The sequence below is a fragment of the Pipistrellus hanaki genome (assembly GCF_964339955.1).
Source record: "Pipistrellus hanaki genome assembly, chromosome: 11".
In the NCBI taxonomy this organism is placed as follows: domain Eukaryota; kingdom Metazoa; phylum Chordata; class Mammalia; order Chiroptera; family Vespertilionidae; genus Pipistrellus; species Pipistrellus hanaki.
The window spans coordinates 16,424,703-16,448,478 of NC_140513.1; the positions used below are offsets into that span (position 1 = coordinate 16,424,703).

The 23,776-nt window shown below is 37.3% G+C and overlaps 1 protein-coding gene across 1 annotated transcript in view; it reads left to right on the plus strand.

Annotated features, from left to right (window-relative positions):
• Positions 1–23,776, plus strand: part of SVEP1 (sushi, von Willebrand factor type A, EGF and pentraxin domain containing 1) — a 142,057-nt gene that overhangs the window by 116,918 nt on the left and 1,363 nt on the right. Inside the window, exons 40-47 of the mRNA XM_084899290.1 lie at positions 584–739; positions 6,127–6,190; positions 9,607–9,780; positions 10,971–11,147; positions 14,461–14,631; positions 16,238–16,333; positions 18,350–18,445; positions 20,547–20,640. Of these exons, the coding sequence (XP_084755416.1) occupies positions 584–739; positions 6,127–6,190; positions 9,607–9,780; positions 10,971–11,147; positions 14,461–14,631; positions 16,238–16,333; positions 18,350–18,445; positions 20,547–20,640 (1,028 nt within the window). The remainder of the gene's footprint in view (positions 1–583; positions 740–6,126; positions 6,191–9,606; positions 9,781–10,970; positions 11,148–14,460; positions 14,632–16,237; positions 16,334–18,349; positions 18,446–20,546; positions 20,641–23,776) is intronic.

The window sequence follows — 23,776 nt, forward strand, 5'->3', positions numbered from 1 at the left end:
TCTTCTAACCATGATGGTCGGGAAATAAAGTATATGGGTGTATGTGTATATACATATAATTTTTAACTATGTGACCCACTCCAAAATATATAATAGAATGTTTTCAAATATTCAAATTGGAATGGAGAAATGGAAGCCATCTTCTTAAACTTGGAGTGGTATGCCTAAAATTTGCCATTTCTCATAAACTTTAAAATACACTGTAGAATTTGTGAAATACAAGGGTTCATTGGTATGTCACAGAATGTTTGTATCAATCATCCAGCCCTCGTGCTTTTCATCATAATGAAAACATACTCCTTGCTGTTACTGGTTTTTTAATGGATTTTTATTAGGAAGAAAATGCTTGTTTTATATGTTTAAGAAATGTCCAAAATTGTTTAGTAATGACTATAAGAACTATATAATAATAAATGCGTTTATTAAGGCCATAGACAGTGAATAGCAGAAGTAGGATCAAATTCTAGGTCCTTTTGACTACCATTTTGGAGATCATCCTGCTATGCAATCAATATTGACATATTTTCTCATTCATCTAATTTAACTCCTAAATACAACTCACAACTTGGTATTTGTTACTTAGCTTGATGGCACCTGGGAGCCACCATTTTCTGATGAATCGTGCAGTCCAGTTTCTTGCGGGAAACCTGAAAGTCCAGAATATGGATTTGTGATTGGCAGTATGTACAGCTTTGGAAGCACGGTGATTTATCAGTGTGAGCCGGGCTATGAATTAGAGGTGAGCAAACAAACTGTCTAACCAGAATTAATTTGTTTTTCCAGCCTACTTAGGAACATGTTTAGTATTAGCTGATTTATTTCACTCATTTTGGTCCTAAAATATTCTTTTATACTTTGTTGCCTTTTACCCTAATATTTTACAAGAAATATTTAAGGTGACTTGCAATTCTAAAAAGCAAAATAAGTCTTGAATTTAAAAAAAAAAAAAAAAAAGTCAAAGCCATGGAAAGGAAGAAGTTAGTATGCCAACCATAAGACTGATACAGTAAGCCTGCGTTTCGGCGGCTATTGGTCATATTCTGCCAGTCGCCTGTTGGTCAGACTCTGCAACAGGCAGTCCATCTGTCACCATAGGGAGGTGACCATAGGGATTTAGGTATGCAAAGCTAGGATTTCCTCAAGCAGTGGCTCAAACACCCACACCGGTTCTTGATTGAAATGCCAGGTTCCCACATGGCAGATTTGGCCTGAAAAGTCCTCAAAAACAGTTCTAATGAAGGACCAGGTCAGGTCTCATGACCACTCCTGGTTTGTAATATTAAAACCCCATCAGCAGCACCTCCGCCTCCCTAATTACTTTGGCGGGAAGGCTGCCATCAATTTTGATGAAAGCATGGCGATATCAGCAAACTTGGAAATTTAAGAAATCTGTCTTACATTACAGAATGTTGTCTTCTGGTTTCTCGGGAAACTGTTCCTCCCTGCTTTTATTATTTAGTGGTATTTAAATGTAGGTTTTGCAGAACTATTCATTGCCAGTGGTCTGTTAAATTTGTACAGTGCATTCCATTTTCTGACCACACAAATCAGAGAATTGTCATAAGATAGGTTATGAGCAACTGGAACTGAGTTTATATGGATCTTGTTCAAATTCTTCAAATTTTTCAAAAAGATTGAAAAATTATAAGAAAGAAAAGATCATAATATAATAGTTGGTTGCAATTGGAAAGTTGTTTTCGAAAACCAGTTGCTCTTCATGTGAGAGTATTAATTTTGCAATTTGTTAAGGGGGAAAAGGGGAGTAAAAGATTTAAACAAATATGTAGAAAACTGGTGGTCGTTAAATTTGAGGAAGTAGATAATTTGGGGGAATGTCCTGGTGTTAACTGCAAAATTAAGAGCGGTGCTGTAACAGTTGTTCTCACTCCACACTACATGTTAGAATTACCCGAGAAACTTTTTAAAAAATACATTAATATCCAGGTACTTGCAGAAATAACTGATTCCAAGTCTGGGACAAGAAATGTAAAAAATTTGCTCAGAAAATCTTGTCACATGAGACAGGAGAGAATCTACCAAAGGTAGTTTTGTATTTTTATTTTTTGTTTGTTTGGTTTTTTTTATTTATTAATTTCTTTATTGATTAAGGTTTTGTATTTTTAACAAGGGAATTGGCCCAGCCACAGTGGCTCAGTTTACAGAAACTGAGGAGCCAACTGAACAAGGCTCCCACAGGCCAAAAAAAGAGGCCGAGGCCATTTTAGCATCAATAAAGTAGTATCTTTAATGGACTGAAACACATCAAATGTGTTGTGACTAACACTAGACCTACGATGATGCTAAAATAAAATAAAAAATGGTAATGAACAAACTCATTATTTTGAAAACACACAACAAAAAGGGAAGTATGTTTTTTCCTTGCTACCCAGACTGCTAGATAACCAAATAGTAGACGAAGGGGAAGTTCCCCTTTAGATAAGTATTCCAGGTAACAAATTATGGAATATAAATCCCAGAATTTGCAACTCATGCCAATTAATGGGTTTAGGCCATCATCATCAAAGCTGTTCATATCAGGGGGGAAAAATAGAGGCAACCAGACATTATGTGCCTCCTGGATAGACATACCATTCATTATGTTCCTTAAAGTGTGGTTCAAGAGCCACTTACTTGAGAATCATCTGGGAAGTTATAAAAGGAGTGGATATTCATAGGCTAAGACTTTCTAAACCAAATAGGATCTGGGGATTTGTAATATATATTCAGAGAGAAACATCAATAATGAGAGAGAATCATTGACTATTCCTGCACACTCCACAGCCTGGGTATCAAACTGTAACCTCCTGGATGCTAGGTCGACCCTCAACCACTGATCCACACTGGCTGAGCAGGATTTGTATTTTTAACAAGTAACCTGTATACCAAAGGCCAGTAGAATAGGGACTTGGCCCAGCCTCGGTGGCTCAATGTTTAGCGTTGACCTATGAACCAGGAGGTCACAGTTCGATTCCTGATCAGGGCATGTGCCCGAGTTGTGGACTCAATCCCCAGTAGGGGGTGTGCATGAGGCAGTCCGCCAATGATTCTCTGTCATCATTGACGTTTCCGTCTTTCTCTCCCTCTGCCTTCCGCTCTGAAATCAATTAAAAAAAAAAAAAAATAGGGACTTGATCCTGGAAGACCTCTGTTACTGGTCTTCAATTTGCTGGATGAAAATTCTGGGAACCGCCCGAACCACCTGAGCCTCTATTTCCTCATGTCTGTGCTAGAAATGCAATAACTACTTTTGCAGAGTTACTGCAAGGGCTGGAGATAAAAGAAATAAAGTGGTGAGCATGGCCCTTTGTGCATTGTCTGAGTTAACTATAGGGTACTTACTATTATTACTTTCTGTATTTGTGTTATTTCCAAAATCAGACAAAGCAATTGGGACAACTGATGTTAAATTATTTGACTGTGTAAATAAGATGTCATTTATATGTAAAGTACAAAACTCTTTGGAGCTATCTAAACCTCAAAAATTTTACTATGCATCCAGTCTTCTTGAAATAAAAATTACTACAGGCAACTGGAGAATAAATGAAAATACAAAACTCAAAAATGGGGTAGTCATGTTATACAACCATTGCTAGTGAGCAATAAGGTGGTTGCTTTGATTCTAAAACTTAATATAACTAACCTAATTATTGATTAATCAGGTACATTAAAAATAATAATTCAATGCTAATCTAGATCTAAAATTCCAGCTCCATTCATCAAAGCAAGATATGAACAGATACAGATAAAAAGAAAGAGGGAACAATATCATAAAATTTATAGCTTATTGAGGAGGGAGTCAACAGATGGTGTTTGATTTTTTACATCACTAGTTACAGAAAATAAATTTGAGTTTTTACTGGCATAAAAATCATCATAGTCAAAACAGAATATTATTATTCAAATCATTAGAGGAAAGAGAACAAGGAAAATATTACTGAGAAAAATACTAAACTATTAGTTAAAATTAACTATTGTACTTGAGTATATTCTACTCTGAAGAGCCCACATCATTGGGGAGTTAGCTGGCTTTTATGGCTTGGCATATTCTTTCTGAAAGTATAAAAATTAATTTAAAAAATAATTCACAAGCTAAAATAGTATATTTTCCTGTGCATATGTAAGTACATTAGCCTAGAAAAAGTATAGTAAATATTAATGGCATTTATCTCTAGATGAAGAATCCTAGAAACCCTTCTATCTTTCTTTTATGTTCCAAACTTTCTATAATAATAGAAATGAATATGTATTGGTTTTTCAATAAGAAGAAAATAATGAATACATCATTTAGGAAACATTTAATTTTATATAATGAATTATTTTCTTAGAAAATTAGGACAGTGTCATTCCATCAAAGTCAATGGAATTTTAACAAAGATTTGTCAGTAATTAATCTGAAAGTTTAGAGAAAATATTTTGATAGATGAATAAGGGTAAAAGACATCAGTGAACCCAGGTAAAAATCAAAGTAGAAGTGACAGATTCTTTTCAGACATCTTGCTAATTTAAGACACAATTTTAAGACAATGAGATGTCCAAAGGACTATGAGCAATGAAAAAGCATGTGACAGAATTCATTTGCTGAAGTTCATATATTTGACTTGGAGTCAAACCCTTTAATACTTTATTTAGAACCTGATCTTTTTTTTTTTTTTTTTTTAACTCATAATGTTACAGAATTTTATTTATCTTGTTTATTATTCCAGAGATTAGAAATTTAAAACATTTAAAGAGTTATCATTAGGAACATTGATGATTACCATACTATATAATAAAAGGCTAATATGCAAATTGAGCAAACAGCTGAAAGACCCATCCCTTTGACACGCACTGACCACCAGGGGCCAGATGCTCAATGCAGGAGCTCATGGCTGGTGAGTGCAGCTGCATTGGCGGGAGCCTCTCCTGCCTTTGTAGCAGAGCTAAGGATGTCAAACTGATGGTTTAGGCCCGCTCCCCAGCGGGCCTAAGCCATCGGTGGGACATCCCCCTCTCCGCCCGAGGGCTCCCATACTGTGAGAAGGCACAGGCCATGCTGAGGGACGCCCCCACTGAGTGCTCAAATTTTGTGCACTGGACCTCTAATAAAAGATAAACAAGAAAGAAGAAGCAAAGACTAATAAAAATTGTAACAGAAATCAAAGAATAGTGATATATAAGCCTAATAGCTATAGGGGCTAAATAGTTTGTACCTAAGGGTAATGGGATATTAAAAATATACAAAAAATATATTCAATATAATAATTATAAATAAATTCTCAAGTAAATTTTATTCATTTTACTTTATTTCACAAGGCAAGAAAATAAATTTTGGGAAGCTTTTTTACCCAAAATATTTAAAATTTTTTTACTTTTTTATTTTTCTGTTGATCTTTACCCGAGGATATTTTTCCATTGATTTTTAGAGAGAGTGGAAGACAGAGGGAAAGAGAGAGAAATATCAATGTGAGAGAAACATATTGATTGGTTGCCTTCTACACAAGCCCTGACCAAGGCCTGGACTGGGGAGGAGCCTACAACCAAGGTACATGCCCTTGACCGGAATTGAACCCAGGACTCTTTAGTCTGCAGGCCAACATTCTATCCACAGTTAACCAGCTAAGGTGAAAATATTTAAAATTTTAAATTCTTATGCCCTTATTTGGGTAAGTTTATCTGGGATGAATTATATTGTTGAAAAATTAAATCCTCATACCAATAAGATATCTTGGCATGTGTCATGTTTGAAGATAGGAAAAAACAACAACACACAATTTCATTCTTTGCTGTACCACTCAGGTATTTCCAAAATAATTTTAAAATACTAAGCAAATACGCCTCTTAGACACTTCAAACACATTCTTCAGTCTTTACTATTGGTTATAATTAGTTGTCATTTAAATAGAAAGTGAAACAAAGCTTGTACCTTAATTACACTTGTCAGCCAGGATATGAATTTTGAAGTTATTTAATGAAAACATCTTTACAAATCTAAATCTACCTCTTAAACTATGTCTACTTAATGAATTTATTTAGCATTCCATTGCTGAGATATTGGAGTTCACAGCTATGATCACTTTGCATTCCCTTATCATTTTCCCACTGTACAGTTATGACCATGTCAATGACTTTTTTTTCATTGATTCACAGGGGAACATTGAACGTTCCTGTCAGGAGAACAGACAGTGGAGTGGTGGGGTAGCAACATGCAAAAGTAAGTAAAATGGCCCTTAGCGTCTCAAAACTGATACTGGGGAAACAGAATAACAATGAGACAATAGTGTCTTTACAAAGCAGTTTTATAATTTAAAAAATTAACTTCGGACTTTTGCTGAGGGACATCAAATCAATAAAATGGTCAAAACCTATAGTTGAGATCATTGATTATGTTGAGATAGAGCACAAGATGACTGACTCTGTAATAGTTAATGATTGAATTTATTTGCATTTTGTATTTTTCCCCCAGATAATTATAAATTAGAAAACTTAAATCTGTTGGTGTTTGATGACAGTACCGACCAATACTGACATCTTCCTAAAGTGATATTGGCACATATATTAAATAATTAAATATTCACATTTTTCATGGAATTTTACATAAACTCATTTTATGGGAAGAGTCAAGTATATTTAGCAACTGAGACCCATATGATTCCTCTGCCAAATGGCAGTGTGTTTAGATACAATAATTACAAATCAGTCAAAATGAAAAGCTTTTAAATATTTTTTCCTCTTAACAAGCCTAGTGGAGTCATCAAATTGTCACACTGGAAGGGGTCTCTTAACCAATCTAGTCTAAGCAATCTTTCAAGTGATCTAGCTTAACTAGGCTAGACTACATCAATATGAATAAGATTTATTCATCTTGCTCAATGAGTACATGGGGCTGGGAGAGGTGAAGTGACCTGCCCAGTGTCATAAGTTAATTTGGTGGCAAAGCTGTGACTGGAACTTGAGGTACTTGAATCTTTGTTCAATGTTATTTCAAACATACCTTCTGAGGTAAATTAATCAATTGATTTCATGTATGTAGAAATCTTAAGTCTTTTAAGAAATATTATATGGCTGAAACCTAATAGAGGATATATGATTTTTTTTTTTGTTCTCAAAAAGTTATATAAGTATTATATAGAAAAATATTTTTTTAAAATATTGGATAACATCTCAAGTCACAGAAAGGCATTATTGGGCATTCCTGATAATGGCATTTTTGTCTCAACTGTTTATGATCAGAAAGTGTGTGCATGTATAGGAGGAGGGAAATAGGAAGAGAAATGGAAATGGGTATGCCTGCATAGGAAATGTGAAGAAGTTGTTTCAGTTTGCAGCAGGTTTAAGTCAAACTACAATGACAATGGTTAGTCTAGTTTCTCTCTCTGAAATGCAAGATAAAGAAAAAAAAAATCCCACTTGAATCCTATTATTTTTCTGTATTTTTATTTTCCCCCCTCTTTCTAACTCTTAAACAAGATTATTCAAGTTGTTTGCGAAATAAATGGCAGAAACAAGCAAAAATAAAATAATAGTTCTAATCCCACCACTCATGCTGGGGCTGACCAGCAGACCCTGAGTGACGGATGAATGATTACTCTGACACAGAGTTCTGTGAAAGAGGGGGCTAAGGGGCTGCCTAGTTAGCGAAACCAGACAGCCCCTTTCCCCTGTCTGCTTAGGTTTTTATTGTAACAACAGCTTGAACTAAAATTAAGCATTAGTTACTATCAGTAGGGTAATCATCCTTGAGAAGACACATGCAGTGTCCTTTAGGCAAAGATGTCTGAAGATTAAGCATAAAGATTCCAGTAAACACCCAGGGACTCAGACTTGTTTGGAAAAGTCAAGGCAGGGGTGGTTGTCTTCAGCCAACTCCCCCTAGAGGTCCTGACCTTTTGCAGTGTTCTCACAGATTTTCCAAGCAAGTCCCTTGCTTCCCCATACCCTCAAGTTTAAAAGCTGTTGTTATGCTGATATACTGTATTTTGCACTTTTTCCTAGGCATATAAAAAACACAAATAGTTTTTGGAGGAAATAGTGCACATATTGAGCATCCCGATTTGAAAAATCCTCATATAATATTTATTAAGTTATTATATAGATTGGTATCTGTATCCATCAGATTTCAGGAAAGCCTGTTCAAGTCCATAGGATACCCTGGACATGCTCTTATAAGAGTGGCCCACGGGACCAACAGCATCAATAGTACCTGGGATCTTGCTAGAAACACAGACTCTGGAGCCACACCCCAATCCCGCTGAATCAAAATTAGCATTTGAATGAGATCCCTAGGTGATTCCTGTGCACATTGCAATTTGAGAATCAGTGCCTTGGACCTGTGGTTATTAGTCTTCCACACATTGAAATATTCTGGGAACCTTTGAGAATCCTTTCCCCATTCTGAACCCTGTACCATTTAGGTCAGAGTCTCAGAAGGTAGGATCCAATATCAAAATGTTTTTGAAGCTCCCTAGTGATTCCAGGGCACTTCCCTAGTTCAGGTTCATGGTCCAAGTACTCACCAGGCTGAAAGAAGCCCAAACAAGTCAGTTAGGATCTATATGATCCAGTGGCTCCTAATTCTGAGTCAGCATTAGAATCATTTGGGGAGTTTTTTAAAAAAAAAAAAAATATATCAAAAACAAGACCACAACAGAGGTTCTGATTCATTTGGTCTGGGACGGGCCCCTCAGCATAAAGCTTCCCAGGACCCCTGTGTGCGGCCCACGTTGAGACTCTCTGGTCTAGACCACTTCCTCTACCTTCACCAGGATCATCAGATTAAGACTCAAGCCCATTTCTTAAGACCCTAGGAAGAATAATCCAGCTATCCTTCTAGCACATTGCTGCTAATAACATTTCTCACGTGTGCAAAGCCATGCTTCGTAACTGCACTAAAACTAACCATCAGTTTATGAGTCTATATCCTTAGAAGTCATATAAAATGCTCCTTATCTGAATTTTTGGTCAGGCTCAGGATTCCTTGTGATTTATACTTTCTTATTATATTTTACCTTCTAGTGATTTTTATCTCTTATCTCTCTTTAGAAGCAGTATAGCTTAATCAAATTATTTCACAACTCTGAGCCTCACCCTTCTTCAACTGAGATCCTCTCAGAATTGTGACTAAGGGTGTAAATGTAGCCAACAAACAAACAAAAAGGACACCCAGTTACTTTTAATCTTCAGATTTAAAATGCTTTTTAATATAAATATGCCCCATGCAATATTTGAAGCATACTTATTCTAAAAATTTGTTGTTTATCTGATACTCAAATTTAACTGAAGTCTGTATTTTATTTGTAGTTATAAGAAATAAAGTTGATAATGTCTGGAAAGTTCTTGGCCATGGAAACAACTTAATAAATGAGAATTCCTTTGCTCACCCACACCCCCAGCATTATACATAGCTACAGCTAGTCAAGTGGGCAAATAGCAATCTTTAATTGCCTGCATGTATTAATATAAAACTTATGCATGCTGGAGTGTTTGCTTCTTCAATGCCCTTGTCATTGTGCCTCACACATGAGTAGGCTATAATATTTTATACGATGCATTGGGTACCATTAGCAATTATAGCAGAAGAAATAAAGAGAATTGGGAGAAGCATATGATCTGAAGTTTTTTTCTTTTTAGAGATCAGTTGTGAAGCTCCACTTGGGTTTCTGAACGGGAAAGCTGAGGTGGAAAATGCCACCATTGGCCCCAGCGTGGTGTATTCCTGCAACAGAGGCTACAGTCTGGAAGGGTCGCCCGAGGCCTATTGCACTGAAAATGGAACCTGGAGCCACCCAGTCCCTCACTGCAAACGTGTGTGTTGACTTATGCTCAGAAAGGTTTTAATCAGATTCGGTTTCACAATGAGTTCCCCAAAAGTCTAAATCACAGCAGGACTCATTGATAAGAGAGATTGGCCCAGAGAAAGCAAACTGCATTCCCAAGCCACATACTCTGCTGTGTTCTTAAAAACCTGCTTGTGACTTCTAAAATATCTCCTCTGCAAAGCAGCTTTTATCAGATTCCTGGACTGGTTACAGGTTTAAGGCACCTTAATGAAAAAGATTTGACATAAATGTATGTATAATGAATTTGGTTAAGAATGAGAAAGGGGTGAAGAAAGAATATCTGCTAAAAGTGGAATATGAATAAAGTATATATAAACATAGTACATAAAGATAATTAGTTATAATCACTGGAATGAAAACAATATTCATGAGCAAGGTATAAGTTTAGAGAGCTCTGGTTACGTTTAAAGTGCTGTATTACAGTGACTGAGCCTTTAAGATTGATCTGGCATCTACTTCCCTCACAAAGACTTCCTTTGTGCCCACTGGGGGGGGAAAGAAAGCATTGAAATTGCTTGAAATATGCGTTGATTTGTGTGTCACACATTTGCAGTAAAAAATTGTTCCACTATCATTTCCCATTTTTCCTGTAGACCTGGTAAAATGAATCAATTTTTGTCAATAAGCCTTGCAAACTCTACTGTTTCAGTTATGATACCATTAATAGCAAGGTCTGAAGTCATATTCACTTCGATGTGTCTGGTGACCCTCTGGTTCATCCTTCTGAAGGATGTTCAGTAAAAGGAAGTAGAGTGACCACCAGAAGCATTTACTCTATGCCTTAATATTCTTCAGATACTAAGAGAATGTTTGGTGCACTCCTTGCTTTCTAGCATGCCTTTATTTCCCCAGGGCTGATCAAAACCAGTCTAGAAAATGTTGTGGGCTATAATCAAACCCCAGAAATTTGCATATTTTTTTTGCCCTCTTAGAGGTGTAGGGCCATGTATTAATGGTTGCATACTTGATGTTTTCAGATCTTATCTAAATAATTTCTTCTCCCAAATAATTTCATGGGAATGCCAAACGAGTCTGTGTCTACTGTTCAAAGCTCTATATTTTTAAGCCTCTTAGCGGGCTCATCCTTTGCCTTCAAAGAAATAAATTAAGAAAAGAGGGGAAATAGCAGTGAGCATTTTCTTTTCTTTTTAACAGCAAACCCATGCCCCGTCCCTTTTGTCATTCCTGAGAATGCTCTGCTCTCTGAAAAGGAGTTTTATGTGGACCAGAATGTGTCCATCAGGTGTAGAGAAGGCTTCCTGCTCCAGGGCCAGGCCATCATTACCTGCAACCCTGACGAGACGTGGACACAGACAAGTGCCAAGTGTGAAAGTAAGTGGACAGTGGAATCCAGTTAAATACAGTAGCTCAGGGTGTTTTCTCATCTTTGTGAGACTGTTTCCAATCAAGTAACTTAATTGTAGATATTTACATCTCTGTCTTACCATGCATATCAGCTTCTTATTGATAGTTTTTAAAATTCTCATGAAAGACCTTTGAATTACAAACATTGAAAGAAAAGTTTCCAGAACTAGGCTAAAGCGCACCTGAGTAGGATGAGTAGGAGTCACTACAGATTTTTGAAATGTGCTCTTCTAAGATGAAATCTTCTATTTTTAAACCTAAAACACAGTTCCTCTCCACATTGTCAGAGTTCCCAAACTATCTCTTAATCAGCTCTGAATGCTTTGCAATGCAAACATTATTCCACCGTGGTTCTCAAGCTTGAGCCTGCATGAGAACTACCTAGAAGGCTTCTTGAAATGGTTGCTGTTCCCCTGCCCCTCAGTGGCCTAGAGTTTCTGATCTACTAGGTCTGGGATGAGGCCTGAAATTTGCATTTCTAGCAAGTTCCTGAGTGGTACTGATGGTGACATTGCCGGTGCCGGAACCACAATTTGAGAATCTCTGGGCGTGCACCCCCTTGATATATAACAGGCCGATTGGCAGCATCTCCTGCTGCCATAATTCTTGACACTTTCTACACTTAAAACATCTCCCCTTCCCAACATCCTGCCCTCCAGCCTTCCTTGTACTCCAAGGCACTCCCTCTATTGCAATCAATGAAATAATATTCATTGAGTCTAACCAGATGCAAGGCACTGGGCTACATGATATTAGAATCGATTATGCCTACAATGGCCTCCATCTTCAGGACGCTTGCACTCCAGTTAATAAATGCATATATGAGGGCCACGGGGAATCTGGAATCAGAGAAGAGCTTGATTTGAATTCTATCCTCAAAACTTTCTAACTCTAAATTTATGCTAGTACCCTAACTTCCCTGAATGTTAAGGCTCTTATGTTAAGTGAATAAATAGCACCAATACCTATCTTATATATTAGTTTTAAAGGATCAATGAATTGATATACATAAGCAATATCTCCTTGGAGTAAGAGATACACCAATAGCCCAAGTCCTTAAATTTTCAACTGGCAGCCCTACTGCAGCATTAGCATGTTTACTTTACTCCAGGAAACTGTGTATTACAAGTGGCCTCCTCCTGCCTACATATCCCACATTGATCTTGGCTGCTTGAGACTTACCACTCAGGGCACTGAAAGAACTAGCAGGAGAGACCTGTGTTTGCTACCCATGCTCCTTCAGTGTATGCTCAATTGTTCCTCAATGATCTTGAGAGGATCGGGGGTTGACTTGGAGAGAAGGAGACCATTCTCACTATTGTTTGTTATCCTCAATCTTTCTTTTGTACTTTCTATTAGACTGGAAGTCTTTGGCTTAGAACGAAATATCTTGCCTGAAGAACATGAGCGCTACTTTCCTCATTCTTTTCACCTCCTCCTGTTACATATTCTTACAAATCAGGGATTAAAATTTAATGTGCATGAGAATCACCTAGGGAAAGTATGTAAGATACAGACTCCTATCCTAGAAACCCCAGAAATTTGCATTTTTAATAAGGAGCCAAGATGATTTTCTGAAATTCATGCTTGATAACCACTTATATAAACTCTCCATGATCATGCAACATGCTGCTCCCCAGCCTGGAAGCTCTTTCCCTCTGACCCATTTGAGCTTTGGAGCCTCATCCAAAGCCACTCTCACTACAGTTTACACCCTGAAAATCCTAAGCGCAATTAGTTACATTCCACTCAGTAATCCTAATTTATATTACATTACTAATTTATATCCCATTTCACTAATTCAATTTAGTTATTCATTCTTTTTTCTATAGCATAGTACCCAGGGCTCTACTACAGCTCTTTCGAAGTTGTATTGCAGTATTCTTTGTCATTCCCATCTTGTCTGATAAGGGACAGCATTATCATCATTTATTTTTTCCAGTTTCTGATACACAGTAGATATTAACACATATTTGTTATCCTACTGATTAAATTAATATTTGTGTACACCTTGGAAGAAAAAGAACGTTTTGAAGGATGATATACATTGAACATCCCCTCTGAAAAGTTTTGAATGGTATCCTGACCACTAAGTGACCTTTTAATTTTTGTTGTTGTTGTTAATCCTCACCTGAGGATATTTTTCCATTGATTTTTAGAGAGAGTGGAAAGGAGGGGAGAGACAGAGAGAAACATCAATGTGAGAGAGACCCATCCATTGGTTGCCTCCTTCATGGGCTCCCGACCAGGGCCAGGAATCAAGCCTGCAACCGAGGTATGTGCCCTCGACTGGAATTGAAGTTGGGATCTTTCAGTCAGTGAACTGTCGCTCCAGCCACTGAGCCAAACTGGCCAGGACACTAAGTCACCTTTTGGAAGCCAGTTCATGAAGATTCATTAAAGTTAGACTTATGCAAAATCTAAAGCCTTCCAAAAGTAGAGAAACCTCATCAAGGTGTGTAAAATCTGTATCTATAGGCCAGTGACAATATTCATTCATTTGCTCATTTTTCAAATATGTACAGAGCATCCATTGCATGCCTGGCACTGTTGTAGGCACTAATAAAACAGCCTGATGGAATTTGCAGTACTGCAATCCTAGCTGGTTTGGCTCAATGGATAGAGCTTCTGCCTGTGGACTAAAGGGTCCTGGGTTTGATTCCGGTAAAGGTCACATGCCGGAGTTGTGAGCTCAATCCCCATTAGGTGCCGTGCAGGAGGCAGTTGATTAAAGATTCTCTCTTGTCATTGATGTTTCTGTCTTTCCCTCCCCCTTCCTCTCTGAAATCAATAAAAATCTATTTAAAAAAAGAAAAGAAAAGAATATGTAGAAAAAGAAAGAATATGTAGTGCTGCTGTTAATGGTTTTTATTCTAAAATGGTGGACTGCAAGTAATCCTTGTGTTACTTCTCTTCTAATTAGATAAGCAACCTGCAATGAATTCTCTTACAGCCACATCTTAGGCAAATGACCAGAGCTCTTTCTTGGTCTCCTGCAGACGTCTTGCCTTCAGTATAAAACAGCTCAGCTTTAACATTTGAATCAGAAGACGAAACTTTTGATCTTGCACATCTAATTTTGCTAGATAGCAGCAAATCATGCTTTTAGTTTCTAGTATCTCTTAGATATTTATAAGTGAAATGGTAGCCTTTATGTTTTGGGGTTCTTGTTTGTTTTTTGCTCTTTAACTTAATTCAGTCTTAGAGATGAGACTGTGTTCTTCTGTATCCACCAGCTGGCCCAATAGTACAAGCCTCATTGTGTTTTGTTTTCCTATAGAAATCTCATGCGGTCCACCAAGTCATGTACCAAACGCAATTGCTCGAGGTGTACATTATCAGTATGGGGACATGATCACCTACTCGTGTTACAGTGGATACATGTTGGAAGGTTCCCTAAGGAGTGTTTGCCTAGAGAGTGGAAACTGGACATCACCTCCTGTTTGCAGGGGTAAGGAAACATTTGGATGGTTATTTCTTAGTAAAAACCATTTGGAAATATACGTATGGAAGTCTGATATGGACCACAACTAGGCAAGGGCAATAAGTGACCTTTTGGAAGCCAGTTTGTAAAGTTTCATTTAAGTTAGGTTTAAATTAGAGTTATGTAAAATATAACGCATTCCAAAATTAGAGAGCATGCTATTTTATTTTTCCTTGCCTTTAAATTTTAAGATTTATGTCTTTTTAATTTTTTTTTTTTTACTTTATTGGTTTGAACTTTGAAAACTTTCACACAGAACTCTAGCTCAGCACAGTGTCCCTTCCTGAGTTAATCATGGATCCTCAGGCACATCTTCTCTCCAGATCTCAGGAGTACTCTCAGCTGCTAAGGGAAGCTGTGTCATGTCTGGGTCCTGGGTGCACCTCTTGGCCCCCCAAGGGTTTTAGCACAGATTCCGGTTCTACCACCTATCATAGGCAGGCCCCAAATCCCATAGAGATGGCACAGCCCACCTAATGGGCAGAGACACAACAAGAGGTACCAGGCGGCCTCAGGGAAACAGAGTTCTCATCTCATCTGGCCATACTCGGGTGGTGACCAGTACTCTGTGTTCACATGAGCACTTCTGTCTCTTGCTGTTTGGAATTTTCAAACCCAGGGATGTGCTCTCAATAAAATCTTGGGTGAATAAAAGATTCTATGCTTTTAATTCTGCAAAATAGAAAGAGAGAGATAACAAGGCGTTCAAGCATGTCCTTCTAAAACTTATACTTTTCTAATAATTTTATTTACAAATCATAATTGTTCCATTCATTCTAGAAACATTTACTGAAAGTCAGGAACTATGCTAGTGAACAAGATACACATATCCAAGGAACTAAAAAAAAAATAATGAAGTTGTTGGAGAGGTTGTCCGCATGGCCCCATGGACAAAGATCAGATTTGGATTTGGTATGAAAGCCAAAGTCTTTCATAACTTGTGGGGGCAGGGAGAATTGAAGTAGTCCATGATGAATGGCATGAGCCTCAAAAGTGTCTAGGGTTAATACAGGAGAAAGAAGATTAATTTTCTGAAAGCAACAGATATGAGATCATCAGCACATGAGATGTAAGAGAAAGTACGACCTTTTTTTAAGAGGACTGCTGAGGAGGTGGTATCTACATGGAATAGTCCAGATTTTACTTAGCATGAGAAGTCAAAATGAGGGTTGTGTGTTTGTTTGCTCTTGTTTCTTTTTCTTTTCTTTCTTTATTTTATCTTATTACTTTTTTGTCTTAAAATACTATGAGGTGGTGGCAACACCAAAGAGCTACTGGCCCCCAAAGGTCACCTCTGGAAGGGCATTTGGAAGTCTTCTAAAGGAGCGTTCCTTTATAAGCCACCTTGTTCCCCCTACCCTGAATCTCCAAATTACTAACACCTTGAAAGCCATGCAGTGGCCCTTCTGAACCCCTCAGGTTCATCCCCAATTAAATCTTGAGATTCAGCTTTGGTTTTCTTCCTTAAAGCTTAAGTCAAGGATATAGTATGCAATATACATGAGTAATCCTGTTTTCTGACAGCCCTCCTTCCGTAATTCCCTCGATTTATGACCATCTGCTTCTTTTACAGCCGTCTGTCGGTTCCCATGTCAGAATGGAGGTATCTGCCAACGTCCAAATGCTTGCTCCTGTCCAGACGGCTGGATGGGGCGCCTCTGTGAAGAACGTGAGTCTTTCTTCAAACCTTACTTTGAGTCCTGATAATTTGCCTGGAAGCTGCCAACTCAGAGTTAATAGGAACTGGCTCTACTGGTGGCAGGAATTTATTTGCTTATCCTGCTGCAGGCCAGACAGGGCAGCTAGAGCTGATCAGAATATGTCAGTCACTTTCAGGAGATCTAGAATATTAGACCATGAAAAGCTAGTTATCAACATCTATCAAAGTCATCTATCAAAGTCATCCAAATTGCTAAGGATCATCTGGAAAGATGCTAATCATCAGGGGTTTCCCAGACTTTGTCTGCCTTCATCTCTAGACTTTTTATATATTCTACCACTCATTGCTACAGCTGTAAATTCATGGCATTGCCTAACATTGTACTTTGCAGCTCACCATTTACTCTTTTTCATTAAGGGCAGTTCTTCCCAATAAGGAAATAAGGAAAGTCGTCATTCCCATATCTACACAGTGGTTGGTAAATTAATACAGAATTTGTATTTTCATAGTAATACATTTCAATTTGAGCTTCTAGGAGGCTGTGAATAAGTGGTTTTAAACATTTTTTAATGTCTAAGCCACATTTTGTCTTACTATCTTAAAAAATACATGTGAGGAAAAAATGATTTCATATTTTGGTTGGAGTGGTATATGTAAATAACATTAAAAGTCATTAATGAGATAGTAATTGTCTACATCAGGTTTTTCTTCTTTTTTCCTTTTTTAAATATATATTTTATTGATTTTTTTACAGAGAGGAAGGAAGAGGGACAGAGAGCTAAAAACATCGATGAGAGAGAAACATAGATCAGCTGCCTCCTGCACACCCCCTACCAGGGATGTGCCCACAACCAACGTACATGCCCTTGACCAGAATCGAACCTGGGACCCTTCAGTCTGCAGACCGACACTATCCACTGAGCCAGACTGGTTTCAGCTACATCAGGTTTTTCTAAGGCCAGACATTTTATGAGATTCTAAAACTTTTTTAAGTGTAACTATTTCAACTACTCTAGAAAGGAAAATATAAGATGGAAATTAGGCCATTAACAACTCACCAAAGCAAGAATTCTCACAGTGATGAAGAAAGGAGAGAAATTACACTTTTCCTTCCTTTACTCCCCTGTCATTCCTTCCCAGCTAGGGCTTCCATACTTGACCTGCTGTAATGGCAAGAGTCCAAAGACTCAGGGAACATTCACCCTGGGGTGCCCTAGCAACGGGCCTTGCTTATCTCACTGAGCATGCACCTGCCCTCCTGGGTTAGAGCAGTTCCCAAGCTTTAATGTGCACACAGATCACCTGGGAGATATTGTTAAATGCAGATTCTGATTCAGTAGATCTAAGTTGGGAGCTGAGATTCTGCATTTCCAGCCAATTCCTAGGTCATGCCAATGCTTTTGGTTTGAGAACTATGCTTGGAGTAGCAAACCAATAGACGCTCTCACTCCTTTTAAACAGACTCTACCCCTTTAAAGAGCTCAAGAGGAGAAATGCTTACTGAGGAGGGTGTAGGAGAGGCCTGATTCAATCACCATCAGCTTCGGCTCCAAGGATATAAAGAACAAGTTTTCCCATCACTACTAATGGGTTGCCAACAGCCTGTAGGATAGCGTGTCTGACTGCCATTCTCACATTTAATTCAAGACAAGAAGAGTGCCTTGTGGCAGCCAAACCCTCTTAGAGCATCTTAGGTAATTTGTAATGGAAATTTGAAACTGCAATAAATGGAGAACATTCTGCTTATTCTGTGAAGGGAAAGCAAAGCACTTAGCAGATATTAATTACAGTGGGTCTTCTCCAGAAGAGCGCATTTGGCATCAGTCATGATTGCAGACTAAGAGGACAGAGTTACTTTCCTAATTGTGTTTTCCCAGTGATGCTGATTAATAAACACAGCACATACGGGAAGTTCTCTGGTGGGTCATACAAGGTTTCGCTCCTCCTGGATAATGTTTTCTGAACACATGAATGCATCTTAGTGTGTGTGTATTTTCATCAAGTTCTTTTCTATCTCCTCTATAGCAATATGCATTCTTCCCTGTCTGAATGGCGGTCGCTGTGTGGCCCCTTATCAGTGCGAGTGCCCAGCTGGCTGGACTGGGTCCCGCTGTCACACAGGTAGGCATCCTATCATGGTTTGTTGTCTTGGTGATTTAGCTCCTTGAAGTCCTAGAGGACATTGATGAGTAGGACTCAGATTCTGAGGTGGCAGTGAAAGAAAAGGTATCAAGGTTTCTCAAGAATTCCTCAAATGGCCCCTTGAATGGTGAATCTGAATGCCTCAAAGGCACCTTTCAGAGTCGTGTGCCAGAGAAGAGCAGCTAAGTTGACTGAGTTGTCAGGTTTCTTAGTGTCAGAGGTTCAGAAGAATATTTATTTTGGGTGCCAAGTTCAAAATGCTGGATCATGTCTAGTGAGTAGCAGAAGCCACTGAAGAGTTTTAAGTGGGAAGATCATGTAATCAGATTTTCTTCTAGAAAAATGCTTTTGGCAGCAGTATGGAAAATGGCAGAAAGCATGACTTACAACAAGGAGACCAGTTAGGAAGTTATCAAAGTAGAATTGGCAAGTGGTAAGGAAGTCTGGAAAATGACAACCCAAATAGATTTGAGAGGCGAATCAACACTGCTCAGTTATAGGTTTCATTGTGGGAGTAAAGGTCTGAGAAGAGTCAACGCTGAAATTTCTAGTTCGGGTCCCTGATGGTGCCATTTACTGAGACAGAGACCCCTAGGAGGAGTAGGTTTGAGGTTTAAATAGGAGTTAAGTATTTACTCACTTTGAGGAGACTGTGGAACATACAAGGGAGAGGTTTGACAGGCAGGTGGCTGATTGCTCCCAGAAGATACATCTACACTGAAGATAAAATTTGTAGGTTATCATAGGAGAAAATTCATGGGGCAAAAGAATAAGACTATGCAGAAGACACGTGGCATGAGAAGGTGGCCCAGAAAGGAACCATGGGAGCTCCCATGTTAAAGGAAAGGAGGAAGATGTTAAGCTTTTAGACAAGAAAGTGAAAGTAAGTGCTTAGTACCGTCAGGCACCATTAAATCGTCATGCTCCTGAGAAGGAGTAGTATTTTTTATATTGGTAAGCAAAATCTATGGAGAGCTGGTTTAAATTATTGGGCTTCATTTTTATTATTTTAAAACCTGCTTTGTTTCATACATTCCTTTTATTGTACTGCACATATGTGCATTCTGTTGGCCTTCTCTTACTCTTCACTTGCCAAGATGGCCCTCCAAGGGCAAAGACTAATGTTTTCTTTCTTGTCCTCTCTCTTCCACCCAAGTGCCTGGTATTGGCTGGCATCTCCCTCCCCGCTCTCCTATATTATATGCATGAATGATTAAAGAAGTACATCTATTTATATCTCACCAAAGATGAACTGTTCATCTGGGAAGCTTACCTTTCCAAGCTATAATGAGGCTGAAATAGAAACTGAAATGTCTCTCAGCAGGCATTTCATTTCCTCCCTATACAGTTCTCCTTTCTCTTTGATACATTAAACTTGCTGGTATTGGGTCTTTATCAGTTTTCAGCATCCTAGGTTTCTTTAACAAATAGACTCATGCAAATAAAGAGTTGGGTGATGAGGCTATGGATTTGTAAGGAAGATGTCTTTAGAGTAAATCTTTGAGTGTTCATTCAGGGTTTCATCTTTGGCTAATTTTTAACTCTACTCCGGGTTCCATCATTCTAATTAAATCCAGTAGAAGTCATGAAATTTGTTTCCTAGCCAACACAAGGGCTTTTGAGTCATCTGTTATTTTAGACAAGCTCTTGCCTGATTTATTGTCATGAGTTGATGTCTGATGTAAGGGCTGAATCATAGAGTTCAGTGCTAGCTCAAAGGATTTACAGTCTAATTGAGCATATGAAAAATTCACAGTTCAAAACAGCATGTGCCAAATTAGTTGCATAAATAAAAATATTAAAGAAGAGGAAAAACAGCGGACTTGACGTTACCAGCAAAGATTTCAATACATAAGTAGAACTTGACCTGGAACTTAAATATGAAAATGACTAGCTTGGAAGAGAAAAGGGAGGTGGAGCCACACAAAGACATGAGGTCAAGCAAAAGGGCAGAAATGCATAATGAGGAGTGTTGGTGGCTAGAGCCAAAAACAGAGGCAAATCTTATTTACATGCTTTCATGGACATCATCAGAATTGCTAAGTGCTGATTAAATAAATGCATGCATTTTTTATCCCAGCTGTTTGCCAGTCTCCCTGCTTAAATGGCGGAAAATGCGTCAGACCAAACCGATGCCATTGTCTCTCAGCTTGGACTGGACATGACTGTTCCAGGTAAGACAGCCAAAGACTAGTGTTTATCAATAGCATAAAGAGATTGAAATTCAAGTTAAGTTGTTCAAGAACCAGAAGGTGTCTCTAGTGTGAGTGTGAGCGTTTTGTATCCCAAAATGTCCATTGTGAGATACACTCTCCAGATTTGAACTAAAGCCAACCCAAAGAAATATTAGTTAAAGATTGACAAATCAAACAGTGATACCTCAAAAATAAATAATCTTATACACACTTTGGCAGCACATATACCAAAATTGGAATAATACTGGGCAGATAAACTTGACCCCTACACAAGATGACTTAAATTCGTGAAGCATTGCATATTTTTCCATTAAAAAAAAGGGTGAAATAAGACAACTGCCTTCTTGAATAGAAGATTGTATTTTTTATATTCAAGAGTGTGAAATAAACAAACTCAAAACATTTATTGACCTTCATTTGCATTCCTGGTTGCAATAAAAATAAATTTAATTGGCTACAAAAATGTTATATAAATATATGTTCTGTCAATTGGTTTCTAATATCAAACTAGATAAATATAATTGAAAAAAGATCATCATAAAAATAAGTCAAAGGGGAAATAGTTTAAAAAATAAGATAAGGTTTCTAAAAAACATTGTTAATTGGCATACATACAACATTACATTATTTCAAGTGTATAATACAATGATTTGATATCTGTGTGTGTGTGTGTGTGTGTGTGTGTATACACAATAAATCGAGTTAACTTCTAACACCACACATACGGTGTTTCCCCAAAAATAAGACATCCTCCGAAAATAAGACCTAGCACATGGAAAGATAAGACATCCCCTGAAAATAAGACCTAGCGCAACTTTGGGAGAAAAAATTAATATAAGACACTGTCTTATTTTCGGGGAAACAGGGTAGTTACAAAATTGGTGGGTTTTTTTTTGTGTGTGTGTGATGAGAACTTTTAAGATAGAAAGGTTTATTGTCTTAACTTTCAGATATGCAGTACAATATTATTAACTATAGTTGCCATGCTCTACATTATGTCCCCATGACTTATTTTACAACAGGATGTTTGTACCTTTTGATTTCTTACTCCATTCACCAACCTTCCACTCCTTCATTCCACCTCTTGCAGCCACTAATCTGTCTTCTATATATGAGTTTTTTATTTTTTGGTTTGTTTTAGATTCCACACTTAAGTGAGGTGATATGGTATTTGTTTTTCTCTGTCTGACTTATTATTTCAGATAGCATAATGCCCTTAGGATCCATCCTTGTTGAAAATTGCAATATTTTCTTCTTTTTTATGGGTGAATAATATTCCAGAAGTTGAATTACTAGATCTTATGGTAGTTCTATTTTTATTTTTTTGAGGACTCTACTGTTTTCCACAGTAGCTATACCAATTTATTATATATTCCCACTAACAATACACAATGTTCCCTTTTCTCCACATCCTTGCCAATACTTGTTATTTTATTTTGTCTTTTTTATAATAGCATTCTAACATGTGTGAGGTGATACCTCATTGTGGTTTTAATTTGCATTTCTCTAATGATTAGTAATTCGAGCATCATTTCATGTGTATTGGCCATCTGTATGTCCTTTTTGGGAAAAATGTCTATTCAGATCCTCTGCCCATTTTTTAATTGGATTGTTTGTTTTTTAGTTGTTGAGTTGCATGAGTTCTTTATATATTTTGGAAATTAACTCTTTATCAGTTACATGATTTGCAAACATTTTCTACCACTCAGTAAGTTGCCTTTTCTTTTTCTTTTTCTTTCTTTTTTTTTTATGGTTTCCTTTGCTGTGCAGAAACTTTTTAGTTTAATGTAAAACCACTTGTTGAATTTGCTTGGGTTGCCTTTGCTTTTGGTATCAAATCCAAAAAATCATTGCCATGGTCATCATCAAGGAGCTTTCTGCCCAAATTTTCTTTCACCCATTTTGAGTTAAGTTTTTATGTGGTATAACATAGTTTTGTTCCTTTGCACATGGCTATCTAGTTTTTCCCAATAGCATTTATTGAAGAGACTATCGCTTCCCCATTGTAGATTCTGGCTCCTTTGTCATAAGTTAATTGACTATGTATGCATGGGTTTATTTCTGGGTTCTCTCTTCTGTTCATTGATCTAAGTATCTGCTTCTATGGCAATGCTATACTGTTTTGATTACAATAGTTTTGTAATATTGTTTGAAATCAGAAGCATGATACTTTCAGTGTCATTCTTTCTTTACTGTTTTAAACCTCAGGAAATATCAAATAAATTGTCATCATACCGTGGATAAATATTTTCAACATAAAAATGTTGCAATATTGTAGTACCAGCTCTATTTTATGATCAATATGCACTATTGCATTACATCATTTAGATTTGTATAATGTACATTTACTTCCATCTTATAGGAGTCATTGAAAACAAAGAGCATATTCATTTTTAAAAATGAGAAGTTCAGTTAATTGAAAACAACTCTTCTTTTTCAATTCCTTTTAAATTGATTCGAATGTCAAAGTCAAATTTTCAAAGACAAAAATCTATTAAAATAAAAACTTAATTAACAAAAAATCCATCTTGTGCCAATGAATTTCCTCATATTATCTCAAGCATATGCCATCTCTGCAGAGAGAGAAAATAAACTGAACCCAAAAGAGCAAGCTTGGATTGTACAAGTCTATTTAGAAGCTTCCAAGATAAAGATGATGCTTTCATCCAAGAGTAGAGTTGAATGAATATGAAAAAATGAGAGTCAAACTGGAATGGATTTTGGGGGAAATACAACATTCTTATAATTTCAGACTTTCTATTTGAACTCTTTCAAACAGATAAGGAAGCCTGAATTTGTGTGGTTTCCTAACATCAAAATACTCCCAAAAGAGTCTATGTGAAAATACTGTTTAATAAAAAGAACAAAATTACATTTTTTGTGCAAATGTTTGATAAAGGAATAAAAAAATATATGGCAAATTAAGCTGGGAAGTGTATCCCCTTCTCACCCCCCATTATACTGTGATCCATTTTTCTAGAAGATCCATATTAATGAGGACTCTCTAATTGCAACTCTAACTAGCTTAAGCAAAGAAAAGGATTTGTTATCACAATTGAGGGACCTTGCATGGAACCCAATTACATGGGTGGCTGAACAGCAGGAGGATCCAACT